The following is an 18,618-nucleotide window of genomic DNA, read 5'->3' on the forward strand; positions in this document are numbered from 1 at the left end:
ACACATAATTAAGCACATGTAATTCTACTATCTATATGGTTCTAAAATAGTCTTAGACAGCCACACTTCACTTTACTTCTGAAATGCAACCAACTCTGGAATGCAGAATATTAGCCAGGAGATCAACTAGTTCATAAAATAATGTATGACAGTGGAACAAAGGTATGTAAACTAATTCCGGCCAAGGACACGAGGAAAAATCTCTACTCTTGCAGAAAGTGACATGGACTCTTAATATCAGATGAGCAAATTCAAACATCTGGTTGCTGTGCACTAAATATTTATGACATTTTAGCTTATCTATTAAGATGATGTACTTTGCTCCAGCTGCAACATGATCAACATGTAGTGCTGGTATGACCATTGATTTCACTATTACCAAAGCTCTCTACAAACAGTCTTGTTTTTAAACTTGTTTCTCTATTTCTGGCCTTAAGGTAAGAAATTTTATTTTTATAAGACAAATAATCACACCTTAAGTCAAGGATGACTATAGTAAGAAAAATAACTTTAGGACTTCAAAGGAAGGAATCTTAAATAAAACAGTCTGTCAACCCTTCAGATTATTAAAACTAAAAAATGATAAGTTCTTGCTTCTCATTACTTATGCTGTCGATTTGGACATTAACAACATAAACAACAAACAAAGTTAGACTTTTAGGTTTCACTTTCTGGTCTGCAAAATTTTACATTGCTGGGATGGTACATAGCACTGCAGAAGAATGCTAAGTAAAAAAAATCAAATTTCTTATGATTTCAGTGAAGAAAACACTTATTGCAAATATGTAATTTTCTTCCAAAGCACAACCAGCACCCTGGTAATAAGTCACCCCCCCCCCAAAAGACAAATAAGTAAAATTTTGGGCATAATAGCCGACAGTCCCTTTTTAAGATATAATGGCAACATATTGTATCATACAAAAATTAAACCCCAAACTGAGTGAAAGCTTGCTGCTCATGCCGTAAAACAAGTTAAACTGATGTATTGCATATCCTGAATTACAAGATTCTGTCTTCCAGCTAGCCTTTATTTTCTACACTGAAATCACTACACTTTTCAATATATTTAGAGGGATACAACTGAAAAAAAACAAAAAAAAAAACTTCTGGTGTAAACAAGTTTCTTTATCTATGTTACTACCACTACCATGATTTATTGAAAGTGAAACATTTAACACTCCAATTTGTTTCTCTCTGTTTAGGATCATTGTTTACTTGTTCCATTTTTCAGCTTGGACAATTATCGTCAATCAAGTTAGTTACACTTTCAAATTCCTAGCTGTAAAAAGTTCGGTTATGGACAGGTAAGGGGATATCATTTTTTACAATGTTTTAACTGGATTTATTTTTTTTTAATTTTTGTACAATTTCACTGGTCTTAGTTTTAAGAAAATTGTAAGTGTCCCTTTATGTTTTACTTCAAACAAACCCTAAAAATACACCACAAAAAACAACTCTCCACACAACAGAATCTGTATTAGCTTGTAAATGGCACAGTAAAGTTAATGAAAAGCAATGCAAAAGCTAACAAAAAGGGAAAGTAAAGGACCTGAAAGAAATTTCTTTGCAGAGAAATAATGCATTTTAGAATACTGTTGATAGAGAACGAACTTGGGAAAAAGCCACTTAGAAAAGTGCTTCAGTGCACTTGTCCCATACAACCTACACACTACAGTTACAACTTGAAACAAACCAAAGGAAGTACTTCTTCACACAAAACACAGTCAACCTGTGGAACTTGTTGCCAGGGGATGTTGTGAAGGCCAAAACTATAATTGAGTTCAGAAAATAATTAGATAAGTTCATGGAGGATACATCCACCAATGGCTATTAACCAAGATGGTCAGGGATGCAACCCCATGCTCTGGGTCTCCCTAAGCCTGTAACTGCTAGAAGCTGGGAGTGGACGAAAGGAGATGGATCATTTGATAAATGACCTGTTCCGTTCCTTCCCTCTGAAGCACCTGGCATGGGCCACTGTTGGAAGACAGGATATTAGGCTAGATGGACCATAGCCTATCCCACTATGGCCACTCTTATGTCCTTACTTTTATGCAGTTGAACACAATCTAGTTACTGTAATGATCTAATTATTCAGTTCCACGTCCTTGTCCACATTACTACTTTTAAACAAGTGTTTTAAGAGAAGTAAAATAGTATAAAGAAAATTAACATCAGTTAGATGTAAGCTCTTTGGGGTAGAGAATGTCTTTTTATTTTGTGTTTGTACAGCACCTAGCACACTGGGGTCCTGGTTCTCTTTAAATAAAATATTTTGTCCCCCATTTGCTTATGAAAAACTCACCCAAAAAAAAAAAAAAAAAAAAAACCATTTAGAAACTTACTATGGTCTAGCTCAGAGGTTCTCAACCATTTTCTTTCTGAGGCCCCTCTCAACATGCTATAAAAACACCAGGGCCCAGTTGGGGAGAGGTGGGGGACTCGGGGCTCTGGGCCAGGGGTGGACCCTCAGGCATAAGTGTAGTTGGTATGTCTATTTATTTTTTCTTTGGGGGGGGGGGAGGAGGAGGTAGCAGAGGCCGGCAGGGCTTGGGCCAGCTTCACATAGCAGGGTCCAGGAAGGCAACGCCACCTCCACCCGCTGACTCACCTCAGCAGGCCACCCAGCCTGTCTGGGTTGTGTGCGGTGGGGGTTCTGCACTTTTTGAGAACCACTGGTCTAGCTCCTGTAAAGTAAGCCCTATTCAAGCTGATGTGGCTCTGCTACTTTGCATGAACTCTGGAGCAAATCCAGGTGGAGCCAGTTGCAGGATCTACCCCAAACTATATAGAGGAAAACAAGGTCACTGACTGTATGCAAAGCAAACAAATCAGAAAAAGCAGAGAAAAACCATCTCTCTTTTTAGTCTTCTGTATTATTTATAACACATGTAGCAAATAACTTTTTAAACTAAAAAAGTCACTTTGGTAAGTTGACTATGTCTTTCCCAGGTGTCTGGCTGGTGGGTCTTGCCCACATGCTAAGGGTCTAAGTGATCACCGTATTTGGGGTCAGGAAGGAATTTCCCCCCAGGTCATATTGGCAGACACCCTAGGGGTTTTTCACCTTCCTCTGCAGCATGGGGCCTGGGTCACTTGCAGTTTAAACTAGTGTAAATGGTGGATTCTCTGTAACTTGAAGTCTTTAAGATCATGATTTGAGGACTTCAGTAACTCAGCCAGAGGTTACAGGTCTATCACAGGAGGAAGGGGGTAAAGTTTTTGTGGCCTGCAACATGCAGAAGGTCAGACTAGATGATCATGATGTTCCCTTCTGACCTTAAAGGGTATGTCCCTTGAGGTTTCCCTTCTACAGATTTGCAAATCTGCAGAATAGCCTTGTGCTAGTATATCTGCAAAAGTGAAAGTGAATGGAAACTGACTAAAGAAGAAAGTGAAAGTTACTATTTAGTATCCAAGCTAAATGGCATCCTAAAAGAAATGAAACCTCATAAATGGTGAAAACTAAATTATGGTAATCATTCAAGGCAAGATCCTGCAACTGGCTGCATGTGGGCAGCCCCCTAAACTTGCATGGTGCCTCCCTGACTTCAATGGGGGGTCCATAACACAGAGCTCCATACAAAATTAGGGCCAAAGACTAGAGAATGTGATGTGACACAATGCAAAATGTTTGAACAGTGATGTTTAGCATCCTGCTTGTTTATGATTTGTGTTCTTTAAAGTATTTAATAATTTATTCTGTTCAATTCTTCGCTGAGATGAATTGGGGTTTGTTCAGCACTTAGCAACTGGCTGGAAGAAGGCTGCTTATCTTGGATCTTTACAATTCTTTAATTAACTAGCAGGTTATTATATTAATTTGATGATAGTGTGCATTTAATTTTTCCAGTAACAAGTGGATTATTTTTAATTTAGGTCAGTTATTTTAAAATTGATCTACTGAAGTGTCTTATGTATCATCTTTTGGGTGAGCAGGTGGGCAGTTTACCTCCTGAAATGCTAATATCCCAATTATATACTAACCATTTCTGAGCTACAAATAGAAAAAGCAGTAGTGGTAGCACTGAACCAAAGTTCAGGCATGAAGGACAAATCCACCCTTGCCAGTCAGAGACCAGTTTTGCAGATAACACAGAAGAAACAGAAATAATTACTGTACCCTGGTTATGATGCCCCCGAGTCTCTGCATTTTCATGGGGCCCCACAGAGTTCTGCATGTACTGAACCCCAGAGTGCCTGGAGCTGCGTCCCCACCAGGGCCTTTTCCGCCTCTGTTTGTAGAACACATACAAGAACCCGATCCCTGCAGCCGCACCCAGCAGTATCCCAAGCCCCACACGGGACACCCTCAGTTTGGACATGATGTGCCTGAAAGAAGCAGACAGGATACAAGTCAAATGAATGCCAGTCACTACCTCTCCCCACTTCAGCACCTCGGAGGGCCTCCCCCGGGGGGAGCAGTGCTCCAGCCCGAAACCTCTCGAGCCAACCCTGACCTCTGCAACCAAGCGAGCAGCCCCCGAGTGTGAGCCTGCCGAGGGGGGCGGGATGGGAGCGCTCTTCGCAGCCCTGCGGCACGCCGCTCACCCAGCCTCGCACCAGCCCGGCGCGGACACGGCCGCTCTGGGGTCCGGGGGAATAGCCGGGGCCGGGGCCAGCTGTTTATCACCCCGCAGCCCGGGCGGTTATACCCGGCTCGCGCCAGGCTGGGGCGGCTGAGCTGGGACAACGCTGCCAGCCAGTAACTGTCGCCGCAGGGAGCGTGGCGGTGCCCGCGGGAGCGGAGCCGGTAGCCGGCGCTGCGCGGTGACACACACACGCGCCCCGGGCCCCACAGCAGGGTACTCAGGGTTACTCACACCACCATGCCCTGAGCTCCCCGCGCGGCCACCGTCCTACCGCTAACGCGCCACACGCGCCCCTCACTCTGCCCAGGGGCCGCCCTCCCGACGGCGCATAGAGATGACGTAGACAGAGCCGCCCCTTCCAGGCCTCAGCCCTGTCCAAAGTGCCGGCGGTGGGATGATGTCATCAGCCCCGCCTTATGGGCTAGAAACGCTAGCTGAGACCACATCACGTGTCTCTGCCCGTGGGCTAAGGGCGCGTGACTGCGGGGAGCCAATGAGCGTGGGTCAGCAGGTGGGTGTGTATATGGGGGTGGGGCCGGCGCGAGGCAGCGTGTGCTAAGGTCCGGGGGCAGGTGGGGGTGTGGGGAGCAGGGCGGAGATTGAATGGCAGCTCTGAAGGTTGCTGCTGGGCTGCTCTGTGGGCTCATTTCCTAGCCCGATGCTGCATCTCGGTTTGTTCTTTCATTGGCCAGCCTCTCTTCCCCCGCGCGTCCACCGCCCGCTCTTTGCAAGGCCCTGCCCCAGGCTTCGCCTAGTGCTGTGCTGAACCCGGCATGTGCAGTGCAGGAGCTGGTGTACTGGGTACCTTCATCTAGGGAGCGCTTGTCATTAGGTGGGCGGGGCTCAGTAGCCTAGGAGTCAAGGCACTTGTAAGAAAAAACAAAAGAAAGTGAGAGTGTCAGGAGGAGTCATAGGGGAGAGAGGTTCTGATCATCAGATGGGGACATAGCGCAGTGGTTTGGGGTGCATGGGTGCCTCTTCTTCCAGCCTTTAGCCTTCTTCCCATGAACTCTTTTGGTTGGGTTGCTGTCCCTGTAGCTGGTTACACTCACAAAGATGGGGCCCAGAGGTATTTAGGCTCCTAACTGCTATCGATTTCCATGGAAGTCAGGCACCTAACTACCTTTGAGAATCTGGGCCCTAGAGCCCAGGGGAATTTCAGGTCTGCTAACTCAACTGTTTTGTAGGCTCAAGGATGAGGTCCAAAGTGTGGAGCCCGCAGAACACAGGGCCCTCTGTGGCTTCAAAACCAAGTGTATAACCCTCTTTGCTATAGACACACTTGACAAAAAACAGCAGTGGAGGAACACTCAGTTTTTCCTCCAGCAGGAACACCGTTACATAATTTCATTTTGTAGTGATCACCAAGGTAAAATTTGGACTGCTGATTGTTTTATTGGTTATGTCAGAAAGCCGGAGAACAGTACCAGAGGACCCAAGATTTCAAAGCCTCCGCTGATACAAGTTTGGAACATTCAGGCACTAAACTTATTCATTTAAATTCAACTCTTCTTCCTTAAAACATTTTTTTGGCTTTGCACTGTATGCAGGTGATATCAGGTGAAGAACAGATGCTTCTTGAGGCTCTGAGTTGCCCCACTATCTTGTGCTAGAAATCTGCTGTTAGCCTTTCAGACTGCATTGGTGACGTAGGATCTTTCGGTGAAGGCAGCTGAAACACATTTGTTCTGATAAAACTTTGATATTGAATGGAAAGAGGGCACTCAATTTCCTCAAACTCTCATTATTATTTGCAGTCTTGTTATCAGGAAAGCAATAACAGGCTCAAGGCAGCATGAGTTTGAATTCATATCCCCATGCATATTAAAGATGATATCTGAGTAGTACCACACCACTGCTTTGATTGTACTCTGTTTGTCTTGTGCTTCAGATATCAACCTTTATGAATGCAATAAAAACAGTCATCTTGAAAGAAGCAATCTGTGAATGTGGTAGATGCTACCTTAGCCCCTTTGTTTTTTCCCTTTAACTCCTTACTCCAATGGAAAGCGGTCTTATTTTGGCAGTTCGGGTACTGAATCATAGAAGATAGAGATAGAAAAGACCCATTCAATCATCCACTCTATTGCTCCCCTACTGTACACTATACAGTGTCCTGTGTGGTCTAGTTTTAAAAGTTCTAAGCAATGAGGCCTCTATCAATTCTCCTAGAAGACTATTCTGCAGTTTAGTAGATCTCATTAACAGGAAGTTTTTCTTGAAATACATCTTTGTTTCACACAAAATAATTCTCCCTTCTTGGTATTTACATTCTTCAGATATCTGTAGTATTGTGTACCCCTATCATGTACCCCTTTAGTCACTGTTAAGCAATTAGCCTAATGGAGCTCATAACAATCTACAAATATTTGAAGGAGGTAAATATCAAGGCGGGAGTATGATTTTTGTGGGAAACATACATATGTCTCCATTTAAGCTTTCTACATGTCAGTTCCTTCAATTGTCAGTTGCTCTTTTCTAAGCTTCTTCCAGTTTATGAACTTCTTCCTGGTAATATGATGCCCCACAGTCACATGCACACAATATTTCAGATCCTGTCTCACCAGAGCTATATAGACAGGGACTGTGACCTACCCGCTCAATGACATGCTAATTTTGTGAATGAACATCCAAACTACATTAGTTTATTTTCTCCCTAGTCATGTAGCATTGCAAACTTGTGTCCTACAAGGGGTGAGGGGACTGTAGTCTCCATTGCTATTAAATCCTTGTTTTTTCTGCTACGATTGTGTATAAGGGTTTAAATCACTGCCAAGCTTGGAGTGGTTTTATGTGATCTGGACATGTAGAACAAGAGGATGCCAGTCCTGATTTGGGACAATTAGTTCCTACATGTAATACAAAATAATAATAGACTTCTCCCCAGAAATGAACAGAGATTGCCAATTGAAATTAATTGGCAACTAAACAGAGGATAACAATTGTTGGTTACTACCTACCTATGTAAGATGTGAAGCAGTGACCTGCAGTTGAAAGGTTGCACTGTGATGGAATTGGAGCCGCTCTGTAATAAATTATAAATACCATATGTTGGCCTGGTTATTGGGATGTGTACTGTATTAATATATTGGTTTAGTTTAATATGGGACTGTAAGGAAAAACAAACAGGGGAAGGGAAAAGAATGGATCAAGATGAACCTCTTCTGTGCACACACTTGAGGGCTGTTAAGAGAAAATGGCGTTACAGGAAAAGGCCTTTACACACCAGAGATCAAAATGACCACAGCAGTTTAAAAATGGACTTTGCTTCAAGAGAGGGGAGGAAGTTGTTTGGAGGACCAAGGGTCAGACACAGGCACCCACTGGGGCAGCTGAAGAATTAGGCCTGCCTAGCTTACCATCAGGGGATGGTAAGTCTTTAGATAAGACAGACATGCTCACAGACTATTGTTTTAAAATCCTTTTTCCTTTAAGTATTTTTCCTACTATTAAAAACAAACAATGCTTTGCTTTAAGAAGGCTATATGGTCACTATATACACCACTGATCACAGACTCCCAAAGGGAAGAACTGCAGATCTCCAAATTAGTCAAACCTAGTGTGTAAGCATGATTGGTACACAGGATACTGTAGCCCAGGGCTCTGTCTAAGGGCATGATGTAGAGTGCAATGAGTTAAACCAGCCCTAGGAGAGCGCAGTAGGGAAAGCACTACAGTGTGTCCAGATTCAAGCGCACTGGCGTGGCCACATTAGCAGCTCTTGCAATGTCACAGAGAGCAGTGCATTGTGGTAGCTATCCCAGCATGCATGTGGCTGTTACGTGCTTTTCAAATGGGGGGGGGGGGTGGAGTGTGACAGTGTGTTGTGTGTATGTGGGGGGAGAGAAGGGTTTTTTGGGGGGGGGGGGGGCCCGAGCATGTCCACATGCTGTCTTGTAAGTTCAGAGAGCAGCAGACTCCCCCTTCCCCCTGCCTCTCTCTCTCTCTCTCTCTCTCACACACACACACACACACACTCACAGCAAGCAACATTCCACAGTAATGGTTGCTTTGTCCCAGAGCAGATAAGCATGCCGGCTGTCAGAAACGGAGCTTTGAAAGGGCATATCCGCATTCCAAAAGCCGATTCCAAAACAATGACAAGAGTGGCCACTTGACTTAAGGGGATTATGGGACATTTCCGGAGGCCGATCAGAGTGCAGTAATGCAACACCTTGTTCACACTGATGCTGGGGCGTTTCAGCCGAGGCGCAGCACTTGTTATGCGTCTCGTGGAGGTGGATTACCAGGAGCACTCCAGCTGCAGAGTCGAGGCGCTCTAAGTGCCTTGCTAGTGTGGATGGGTCATGAGTTAGGGCCCCTGGGGCTGCTTTAATGCGCTCTAACTTGCGAGTGTAGCCAAGCCCTAAGCGTGGGAGAATAATTATGGATTTACCCTAGGAGAGGTAAAGGCAAGAGGCCAGACACTCGAGAGGGTCTAATCAGAGACGGGAGAGAGTTGCAGCTAGTCCTGTTCCATGACAAACATCAACAACATTTCTTGTCTCCTCCTTGCTATTTTGTGTGTGTGGCTTCTCCCTTGTGTACACATATCATAGTCTGATGATAACACAACTTGCTGGAACCAAACCCCTCTGTCTGTACTCCTTGATGGAGAGAGGAAGAGAGATTCCCTTATCCTTCCTCACCTTTCTTTATAAATTATGGGGCTCTTTTCTCTTTGGGGATGTCTGTGTGAAATTATCAAAACAGTAATTTATTAAACCTAGATAATATAATTAGAGCCCTGCAAACAGTAGATATCCACTGACCATGTTTGCAGATCGTGAATGGATGCAGATCCAAATTTTATATAGAGAGCCCTGCAAGTCTGTGTGACGATGCGGATATCCATGGACCATGTTTACAGATCGGATACAGATACAAATTTTGTATCCACCCAAGGCTCTAAATATACTGTAATTAAGAGAAACTGATTAATATATCTAGACTTACACTTCTCATCAGCTAAACTAGATATGGCATTTTGAGCTCAGTTACAGAGGAAAAGAAAGATCTTGCATGTCTAAAAAGCAAGTCCTTGCTCTGACATTCCCTTGTCAGAACCAGCTCCTGCTGCTGTGCCCAGAGAGAGATCAGTGACACCATCCCTCACTCAAACAGTTCACTACACCATGTATCTGGGTCAGCTTGCATGTCCGGACAAGTCCCTCCTTGATTCAGGGCAGCTGCCCCTCATTTTCCAAACCAGTTTTCTCCAGTTAGCTTTGCTAGGGTTACCATACCTCCGGTTTTTCCTGGACATGTCTGGCTTTTTGGTAATCAAACCCCCGTCTGGTGGGAATTTCCAAAAAGCCGAACATGTCCGGGAAAAATACTCCCAGCTTTGCCGGTATCCCTGGCTTGCCTTAGAGCGGGCTCCGGCAACTCCTGCTGCTCCCTGACTCCTCAGCTCTGTAAGAGCCAAGCTGCCCGAGCGCTACCGGCTTCACGGTTTGCCGGGCAGCCCCCAGACCTCCAGACCCTGCGTCCCCGGCCGGGCGCTTCCCCTCCCGGGCTCCGGCTGCGCTGGGGAAGCGCCCGGCCGGGGGCGCAGCAGGTCTGGGGGCTGCCCAGCAAACCGTGAAGCCGATAGCGCTCGGGCAGCTGTTTCGCGTGGCTGGGAGGGAGGAGGGGGAATGCGGGGCGCTCAGGGGAGGGGGCGGAGTTGGGGCGGGGACTTTGGGGAAGGGGCCAGGACCCCGTGGAGTGTCCTCTTTTTTTTAAAACCTTAAGTATGGTAACCCTAGCTTTGCACACATTAAGGCTTTGTGGGCTCTCGGTAGACTGTAAAAAAATAAAAAAATAAAAAACAAAATAAAAAAAAAAGACCCATTAAAAGCACAAAGATTGTTTAACGATGAATAGCTGCATTTTAAATGTTTAATATTAATTTCACAGTCTATATGTCTGAGAGCCATTTTCTAGACTGTCTTTTGAAATAGACATTTTGCTTGTTTTCCATTGTTATAAACTACAAGTTAGGGACAGTCTACAATGAGAACCTACATCGGTATAGTTAAGTCTCTCAGGGTTGTGAAATGTGTAGACAGTGCTAGGTTGATGGAAGGATTCTGTTGACCTAGCTACCGCCGTTTGGGGAGGTGGATTACCTACGCTGATGGGAGAACCCCTTGTGTTATGTAGGTAGTGTCTATACTGAAGCACCACAGTGGTGTTGCTGCACCGCCAGGGCTGACAAGAGGGTGGGAAGCCGGTACAAATTACCGGGGCCCGGCAGTCCAGAAGAGGGCCCAGGGCCCGGCTTCCCCCCGCCCCCTCCCCGTCGCCTTACCGGGGCCCGGCGGTCCGGAAGGTGGCCCAGGGCCCGGCTTCCCCCCCCCCCCCCCCCATCAGCCCTGTTTAGCCAGTCCACCCTTGCTGGGGGGGCCCCCAAAAAATTTTTCACCGGGGCCTGAACCCGCTCTCAGCGGCCCTGTGCACCGCTGTAGCATTTCAAGTGTAGACAAGCCCCTCTTGTTGAAGTGAGTTTAAGAGCAGACATGCCCTCAAAAACTTCCATACACACAATTCTGCCAGTACTCAGTCCTGAGCGTCTTTCAATGAGACATTGCTAATTATGTTAAGCTGTCCTCCTAACATCCACATGACATGGAAAAAACATGCCCCACATCTAGACTTAAAAATAAATAATTAAAAAAAAAAAAAAAAATCAAATCTCATTTTCACTTGTGGCCTAGGCCAGAATTTGAACCTGTTTCTCTGGAGCCCCTAAACTGGAATTTGAGCTCATGCTTCCAGAAATGAAAAGCAAGGTGAGACAGGTCTAGTGGAATGAGCATGAGACTAGGCACCAGGAGTGGAGTTCTATTCCTATCTCTGCCAGTGACTTGCTTTGTGGCTTTAGGCAAGTCACTTATCCTCTCTGTGGCTCAGTTTACCCATGTGTACACGTGAGGTTAATAATACCTGATGCACATGGGTGTTGTGAAGATAAATTAGTTGCTTGTAAAGTGCTATATGAAAAGCAAGCTACTTAGCTCCAAAGTGTTTTCTATTTCATAATTTTCTTTCTCCAGCTCCATGGGATAAAGTCTTTCATTCTTTTCTTGTGACATCAAAATTTGTCTGGATGGAAATCATTGCTCCATCATAAAAACAACTCTATGACTTCATTAAATGGAGCAGGATCAAAGAAGCGAGGCTGCAAAGAACTAATGTTCCAGACTAAAGGCATCTTGAGCAATTAGGAATATTTAAAAGGAAATGTAATTACTTTTAATATGCAGCAAGTTTTCATTAAGTAGGATGTTTTTGAACTAACTATCCCTTTAATGCCATGGGGGCTAGTTATTCTCAAGTGAATGTGCTTGCAGATTGCTTGTTACTGAAGTTTCTATCCATCTCTGGTCTTGTGGCCCAAGAAAGTTACCTGCTTCAGCTCTGTTTAAACTGTTGTGGCTGGAAACGTGCCTTGTTATATGGCTCAGCATTCAGAGAACACGACACTATCATCTGCAACAGTTCTAAAGCAGATGGAATGTCTCAACCTGTGCAGCAGAGACAGATGCTATGGCTACACTACAGCTTAAGTCGACATAAATTATGTCGCTCAGGGGTGTAAATTAGCCACCCCCAGGAGCAGCATAAATTATGCCGATTTAAGCACTGGTGTAGACAGCGCTAGGTCAGCAGGAGAGTTTCTCCTGCTGACATAGCTACTGCTATCATAGGTGCCGACTCTGTGGGTACTCCAGGACTGGAGCACCCATGGGGAAAAATAAATAAATAAGATGGTGGGTGCTGAGAACCCACCGGCAGCCAGCCCCGCCCAGGTCTTCTGCCCACTGGCCACCCCGCTGATCAACTCCTCCCCCTCCCTCCCAGTGCCTCCCACCCACCACGATCAGCTGTTCCACAGCGTGCAGGAGGTGCTGGGGGGGGGGGGGGGAAGAGGGAAGGGGAGGAGCAAGGGCCGGGCGCGCTCGGGGGTGGATGCAGGAAGAGGCGGGGTGGGGATTGGGGGAATGGGTTGAAGTGCTGGGAAGGGGAAATCAGGACAGGGACAGCATGCGGAGCCCCAAGGCCCCCCCTGCCTAGAAGCTGGACCCACTGCTGGATGCTTCCAGGGTGCAGCACGGTGTCAGAGCAGGTGGGCACTAGCCTGCCATAACTGGACAGTACTGCCAACGGGACTTTTAGCTTCCCTGTTGGTGGTGCTGACCAATGTGACCCAGTACTGGGTCGCAACCCGAACTTTGAGGTCTGGTTTAAGCCAGCATTTTTCAGACTGAAAAATTCTTAGAAAATTGCATTATCCCAGAATAACTAAAGGAAACTACAGTGATTCATTTCATATCTTAGATAATTAATATACGACTGAATAAAGAGATCTTGAACAAAGAATTTTGCAAACATTTTTGTAAATACATGTACCTTTTCATTATCTATAAATTGTCTCTCAGTAAGAGGCCCCAATCTGCCCAATTTGATGATATAGAGTCAGGGCCAGCCTTTGGGGTGGGCCGTCCGGGCCCCCACCCAGGGTGACCCGCCAAAGAGGGCGTCGTGCGCAGGGTTTAGATTCCCACCTGACCTGCTGAGGGCCAGCTGGGTGGAGGGAGGCACAGGCAGGCAGGTGAGCAGCAGCGCTGGAGAGGGGGCAGGGGGGAGTGACCCAAGCTGCAGGGGGCAGTTGGACGACCAGCCGTGGGAGCCAGGTGACTCCTCCAGAGCAGGGGTTCCCCTCCTCCCCCCTGCCAGGGCCGGCTCCAGGCACCAGCGTGGCAAGCAGGTGCTTGGGGCGGCCACTCCGGAGAGGGGCGGCACATCCAGCTATTCGGCGGAGGGTCCCTCACTCCCGCTCGGAGCGAAGGACCTCCCGCTGAATTGCCGCCGCAGATGCGATTGCGGCTTTTTGGGGGGGAGGGGGGGCTGCTTGGGGTGGCAAAAACCCTGGAGCCGGCCCTGCCCCCTGTTCCACATGTGCAGCTGCTGCTGTTTCCAACCTCCTCTCCGGAGCCACCCCTGGCCAATCCAGACTGGGAGCGTCCTCCTGTCTGCTGGGGGGGCGAGGGCTGATGTCGGGGTGTCCCCCTCACCTGTGCACCTGATTTCTACTGAGCTGGTGTGATGGGACAGGGGGAATGTGTGTGTGTGGCTGCCTCTCTGGGTCCGAAGCCTTCAGGCTCCGGACCCAGAGTGCTTTCTTAAAGAGCCAGTGCACTCATACACTCAGGCACACACAAATTCCCCTTAACACAACACACACTGTCACACACACTCAACCCCGCCCCCCCTCCCCCCCAAAACCAGGGTTCCCTGCATTCAGGTCACTTCCCCACCTGGGCTGTGCTGAGGCATCAACAGCTGCTGCTCTCATGCCCTCTCCTTACGCAGCCCAAGGAGTGCATGGGGCAGAGGAGCAGCAGTCCAGTGGGGGAGCAAGCAACAATGCCAGCTGCTTTGTGCACCCAGGTGGGTCAGTTTCCCCACGTGGGTGCAGGAGGGGGATGCAGGGGTTAGGGGTGCAGGAGGGAGGTGCAGGAGGTAGGAGTGAAGGGGCACAGTGAAGGGGTTAGGAGCACAGGAAAGAGGTGCAGGGGGAACAGTGCTGGGGTTGGGGGCTCAGGAGGGGAGTGCAGGGGTTGGGGTGAAGGGGGCATGCACAGTGCAGGGGTTAGGGGCTCTTGAGGGAGGTGTAGGGATTAGGGGTGAAGGTGGTGCAGTGCAGGCATTGGGGGGGGCCAGGGGCACCAAAATGCAAGTTCACCCAGGGTGCCATTTTCCCTAAAGCTGGCACTGTACAGAGTAGCGCACAAAGAATATAGCTCCTATCTGACAGTATGAGGAAATCAGGAAATGTTCAAAGTTGTAAGATAAGGACTGTATTTTTTAAAATTAGATAGATGATGTAAGAAATTCTAATATTGTTAAATTAGTATTTCTTACAACAGCTTCAAAAATCCCCTGCTTTCCATGCAAACTAACAGAGCTACATTTCCCATGTTCTGCTCTCCATCCTCAGACTCTAGATGCTAGCTTCTTGTTTGTTAAGCAAGCTATTAAAAAATATTTGATACTTTTTAACAGAAACATTTTGTGATTTACTCTTTTCAATCAGCTGCTGTAAGCAGAATAGCTGATAATATTTTACAGTGCAATTTGCCTTTAAGCACAAAAGCCAGATTCATGGGGCACTTACTGTAAGGTGTTACCCTACATCCAATTAATAATATTGCAGGCAAGGAATTTAAGTGGGTGCTATAGAGAGAAGAAAGCATTATTTAGAGAAAGCTGCTGCAGCTAGAATAGAAAAATGAACCTATTCATATGCCCCTTGCCTGTTGTATTGTGAGCAACAAAGCTGTGATCTATAACAGAGCCAAATAACCTTTATCCGTCTTTTACATGAATTACATGGGAGGACCCAAAGCAAACAGCCCCCAGTGGGCCCTGTTTCTATCCTAGGCAAGCAGTTCTATGTTTGACAATGACTAAGTGCACTTGGAGGTAGTGTCAAATGGTAATACCAATGAGTTGCTTTCTGGTGATGAACGGTACCCCTGAGATATAGCACACTGAGGTTTACAGCTGACTCTCACGCTACCAATGTGTGGAGAACTTGGACTCCCTTACAGGTTCAGGATCTGAACAGGAAACTAAATATGAAAATCCAGCGTGTAATTCTCTTTAAAATAAATAAATAAATATATATATATATATATATATATATATATATATATATATATATATATATATCTATTTTTTAAAGGGAATTACATGAGCCAAGATGACTAGTTAGAACTTGGCATCCTGCCACATAATAAGAATCCTTGCCTAGATTTTTATTAATGTTTGTTAAAGATCTGGGTTTGGAAGCTGGACATGGATTTCAAATTTCTATTACATTCTGCAGCTGTGAGCTAATATTGGAGAGAGGTCACCAGGAGACAATGCAATCATAGACACATGGCCTTATCAAAATCAACGGAAACGTGTGTGTTGAAGCTCCTGCAGAAACCAAAGAAGGTTAGTGCAAGGTATAGGGCACCTTTCAAACAGAGTGATCTCCTAAAATACTTTACAGATTGTGGAGATCGGGATCACTCACCCAGCACAGAAATGCAGTCACCTCTGAAGGAGAATGCAGTAGCCATTCTTAACCGGTGACACTACACAAAAACTTCAGAAAGTGCACCAGAAAATAACTACCCTAGTTGGAATTGCAGTGGGAATGTTGGGAGGACAAAATAATGTCTATCTAATCTTAGGTGAGCCAGGAGGAACCCAAAAGCCAAAGGAAAAAAAAAAATGATGCAGCAAGCAGCCTTTTCATGCTTTTTTTTCCGTGCAGATTGCGCAACTGGGAGCCAATCACACTTTGCAGCGGGAAATTCAACACCCCCCCTGAAAAGCAGAACCCCTCTCCCCCCCAGAAAAGCCCCAAAACAAGCAACACACTACTTAAAATACATGAATAGGCAGTTACATTCACAAAGAAGATAATATATGCTTGCTGGGAGCAGCCTTAGCAGGTAGGGAAGTGCCACTATCCCCATTTTACAGATGGGGAACTGGGGCACAGAGAGGTTAGGTGACTTGCCCAAGGTCACACAGCAATAAGGCTGTGGCAGAACAGCAAATGGAACCCTGTTCTCCAGAGTCCCAGGCTAGTGCCTCAGTCACTGGACCATCCTTCCTCTGGTTTTTCTTCAGATTGTATATTTCAAAGTACTACTGACCAAGTTAGAAAGTGGCCAAGGCTTACATCCCTGTTCTTGCAAACAGGGTCATGAGGTTGTTCATAACTGCAAGTGATCAAGGATTCTATTTAAAATTTCATCCAAACACGCTACTTTCAGCAGCATCCCTTTCCCTAGCCTCATGCTGAAGTAGGGTGACCAGATGTCCCAATTTTGGGGTCTTTTTCTTATATAGGCTCCTATTACCCCTCACCCCCATCACGATTTTTCACATTTGCTGTCTGATCACCTTATGCTGAAGTATTAGTTGAGCATATTTCAACCCTGATTCAGGAAAGCACTCAAGCATATGCTTAAGTCCCAGTGTCTTGTACTTAAGTACTGTTCTGAATCAAGGCCTCAAGTGGGAGACAGGTATGCTTAAAATAAAGCCATATATTTACATACCTAGTTACCTCTGTGCCCTCTTCCATAACCAATTCATCCATTCCCCAGGATACTTTTCTGCTGAGTTCAGTAGTTCTGTGTATTACTGTCCCAAGCTTTTAAAGTGTTAGGCTGGGTGTTGAAGGTTAATGACTTCACCTGCACCATGGGATATAAGCCTATACTATGCCCAGCCTCTCCCACTAATTCCGTTTGTTTCCTGAGTCTCCTTTCATACCCCCACCCCCAATGGAATTTTACAATTAATTTTTGGAGTGGGGGAGAAACCTACTGGATCAAATTAAACTCTGGTGTACATCCAGAGTGAATTTGGACTATTGATTTAACACACTCAGGACCTATTACTTAGCAAAACAGTTTGTGTTTAAACACCAGAAAGTCCAAACCACTGACTTTGTAGGTGTTTAACTGACATTTGCTTAGTTAGTTTCAGCTGGAGATTCCAAAGAAGTTTACAAAACTGAAGTAAATGAAAACCCTCTGAGGTGGGTAAATATTAGCTCAATTTTTTTTAAACAGCTGGGCAAAGAGAGACACAGAGAGATGGAGTGACTTATCTAAAACAACATGATGAGGCAGTGGCAGAGTTAGAAATAGAACCCAGGTATCCTGGCTCTGAGCCTGCATTCTAATCATCTTCTCAAACCAATAAATTATTATTAATAATAATTAATAATATATATTTTAAACCTACACTAGCTCTCTTGGAAAATGGGCTTAGATCCAAAAGTGTTGTTGTTTCTTTTTAACATAGAATTACTTCCAGAAATAAAAGATGTATCTTTTTTTTCTTTGCACTGTAAATATTTCCATTTAAATTGTCAGTGTTGGGTTAGGATGGACCTGACAAAGCTTTAGAACAACCAGTGATTGAGCTCTGCAGAATATGCTGGTTTCAGTGGAGAAACTGTCAGTGCCTTGAATTAACACAGCTTTGTAGCTCTTCATTCACTGCCAGATGAAAAATAACATACCCCCCTCCCTCTTGTATTCTATTGTAGTAGTGCACAGTTCACCCCTTAAATGGTTCTGATTTGATTTAATCCCATTGCCATAGGACATTACAAAGTAACATCTCAGCCAAGGACACAAAAGTACTTGCAGAAGCTACAGGGAAGCTAGGCGGAAACTGTTTTTCTCTCAAATCTCTTACAGTTCCCTGTCTCAAGGCAGGGGAAACAATAATAAATAGTGAGCAAAGAAAATCAATCTGTAGTCAGAGCATTTGGATAAAGAATCCCAAGAAAAATCTGTGCGGAACCATTGGCTCTTGCCATTTCCTGTTTTTCACTCTGTGAGGTTTTTACCTGGAAGGATCTCAAAGAGCTGTTTTCTGTCTCCAGTAGCCATTTACTTGGAGCCTCTTATAAATCATCTCCTTTATTTGTTTTTTTAAAGGAGCAAATGTTTTTGTGGATTGTTATTAAAAAGAGAATCCCCCAAGTCCGGAAGGACTATAAACCCCCATGCTTTAGGCCAAAAGCCAGCCTCTAAGGCATGTCTACATTTGGAGCTCGGTGTGATTCCCAGCTCAAGGAGACATATTGGCACTAGCTCCATGCCAAAAATGTGGCTGCAGCAGCATGAATGCCAGGAGGGGTTAGCCGCCCCAAGTACATACCCATACAAGACCCTAGGCATAGTCTCAGCCATGGCAGCATGAGCGGTGAGATGGGCTAGCTGCCCTATATATGTACCATCCAAGACTGTAGGTACGTACTCTGGGCCGCTAGCCCATCCCATCGCTCATGCTGCCGCAGCTATACTCTATTTTTAGTGTGCTAGCTTGATGAACTGGGAATCACACTCCCAGCTCCAAGTGTAGACATACCCTGTCTGAAAGGATTAGGGAGAAATTTCCTCTATGGGCAGGTTATTCCATAATTGCCCACTTTCAGGATTCTTCCCCTTTC

The 18,618-nt window shown here is 45.6% G+C and overlaps 1 protein-coding gene across 1 annotated transcript in view; it reads right to left on the reverse strand.

Annotated features, from left to right (window-relative positions):
- The window catches only part of RMDN3 (regulator of microtubule dynamics 3), a 66,154-nt gene extending 61,264 nt beyond the window's left edge, over positions 1–4,890 (reverse strand). Inside the window, exons 1-2 of the mRNA XM_065402685.1 lie at positions 4,824–4,890; positions 4,124–4,332 (exon numbers count right to left, since the gene is read on the reverse strand). Of these exons, the coding sequence (XP_065258757.1) occupies positions 4,124–4,332; positions 4,824–4,831 (217 nt within the window). The 5' untranslated portion in view covers positions 4,832–4,890. The remainder of the gene's footprint in view (positions 1–4,123; positions 4,333–4,823) is intronic.
- Between the last annotated feature and the right edge of the window lie 13,728 nt (positions 4,891–18,618).

This window comes from Emys orbicularis, chromosome 4 (genome assembly GCF_028017835.1).
Source record: "Emys orbicularis isolate rEmyOrb1 chromosome 4, rEmyOrb1.hap1, whole genome shotgun sequence".
Taxonomy (NCBI): Eukaryota; Metazoa; Chordata; order Testudines; family Emydidae; genus Emys; species Emys orbicularis.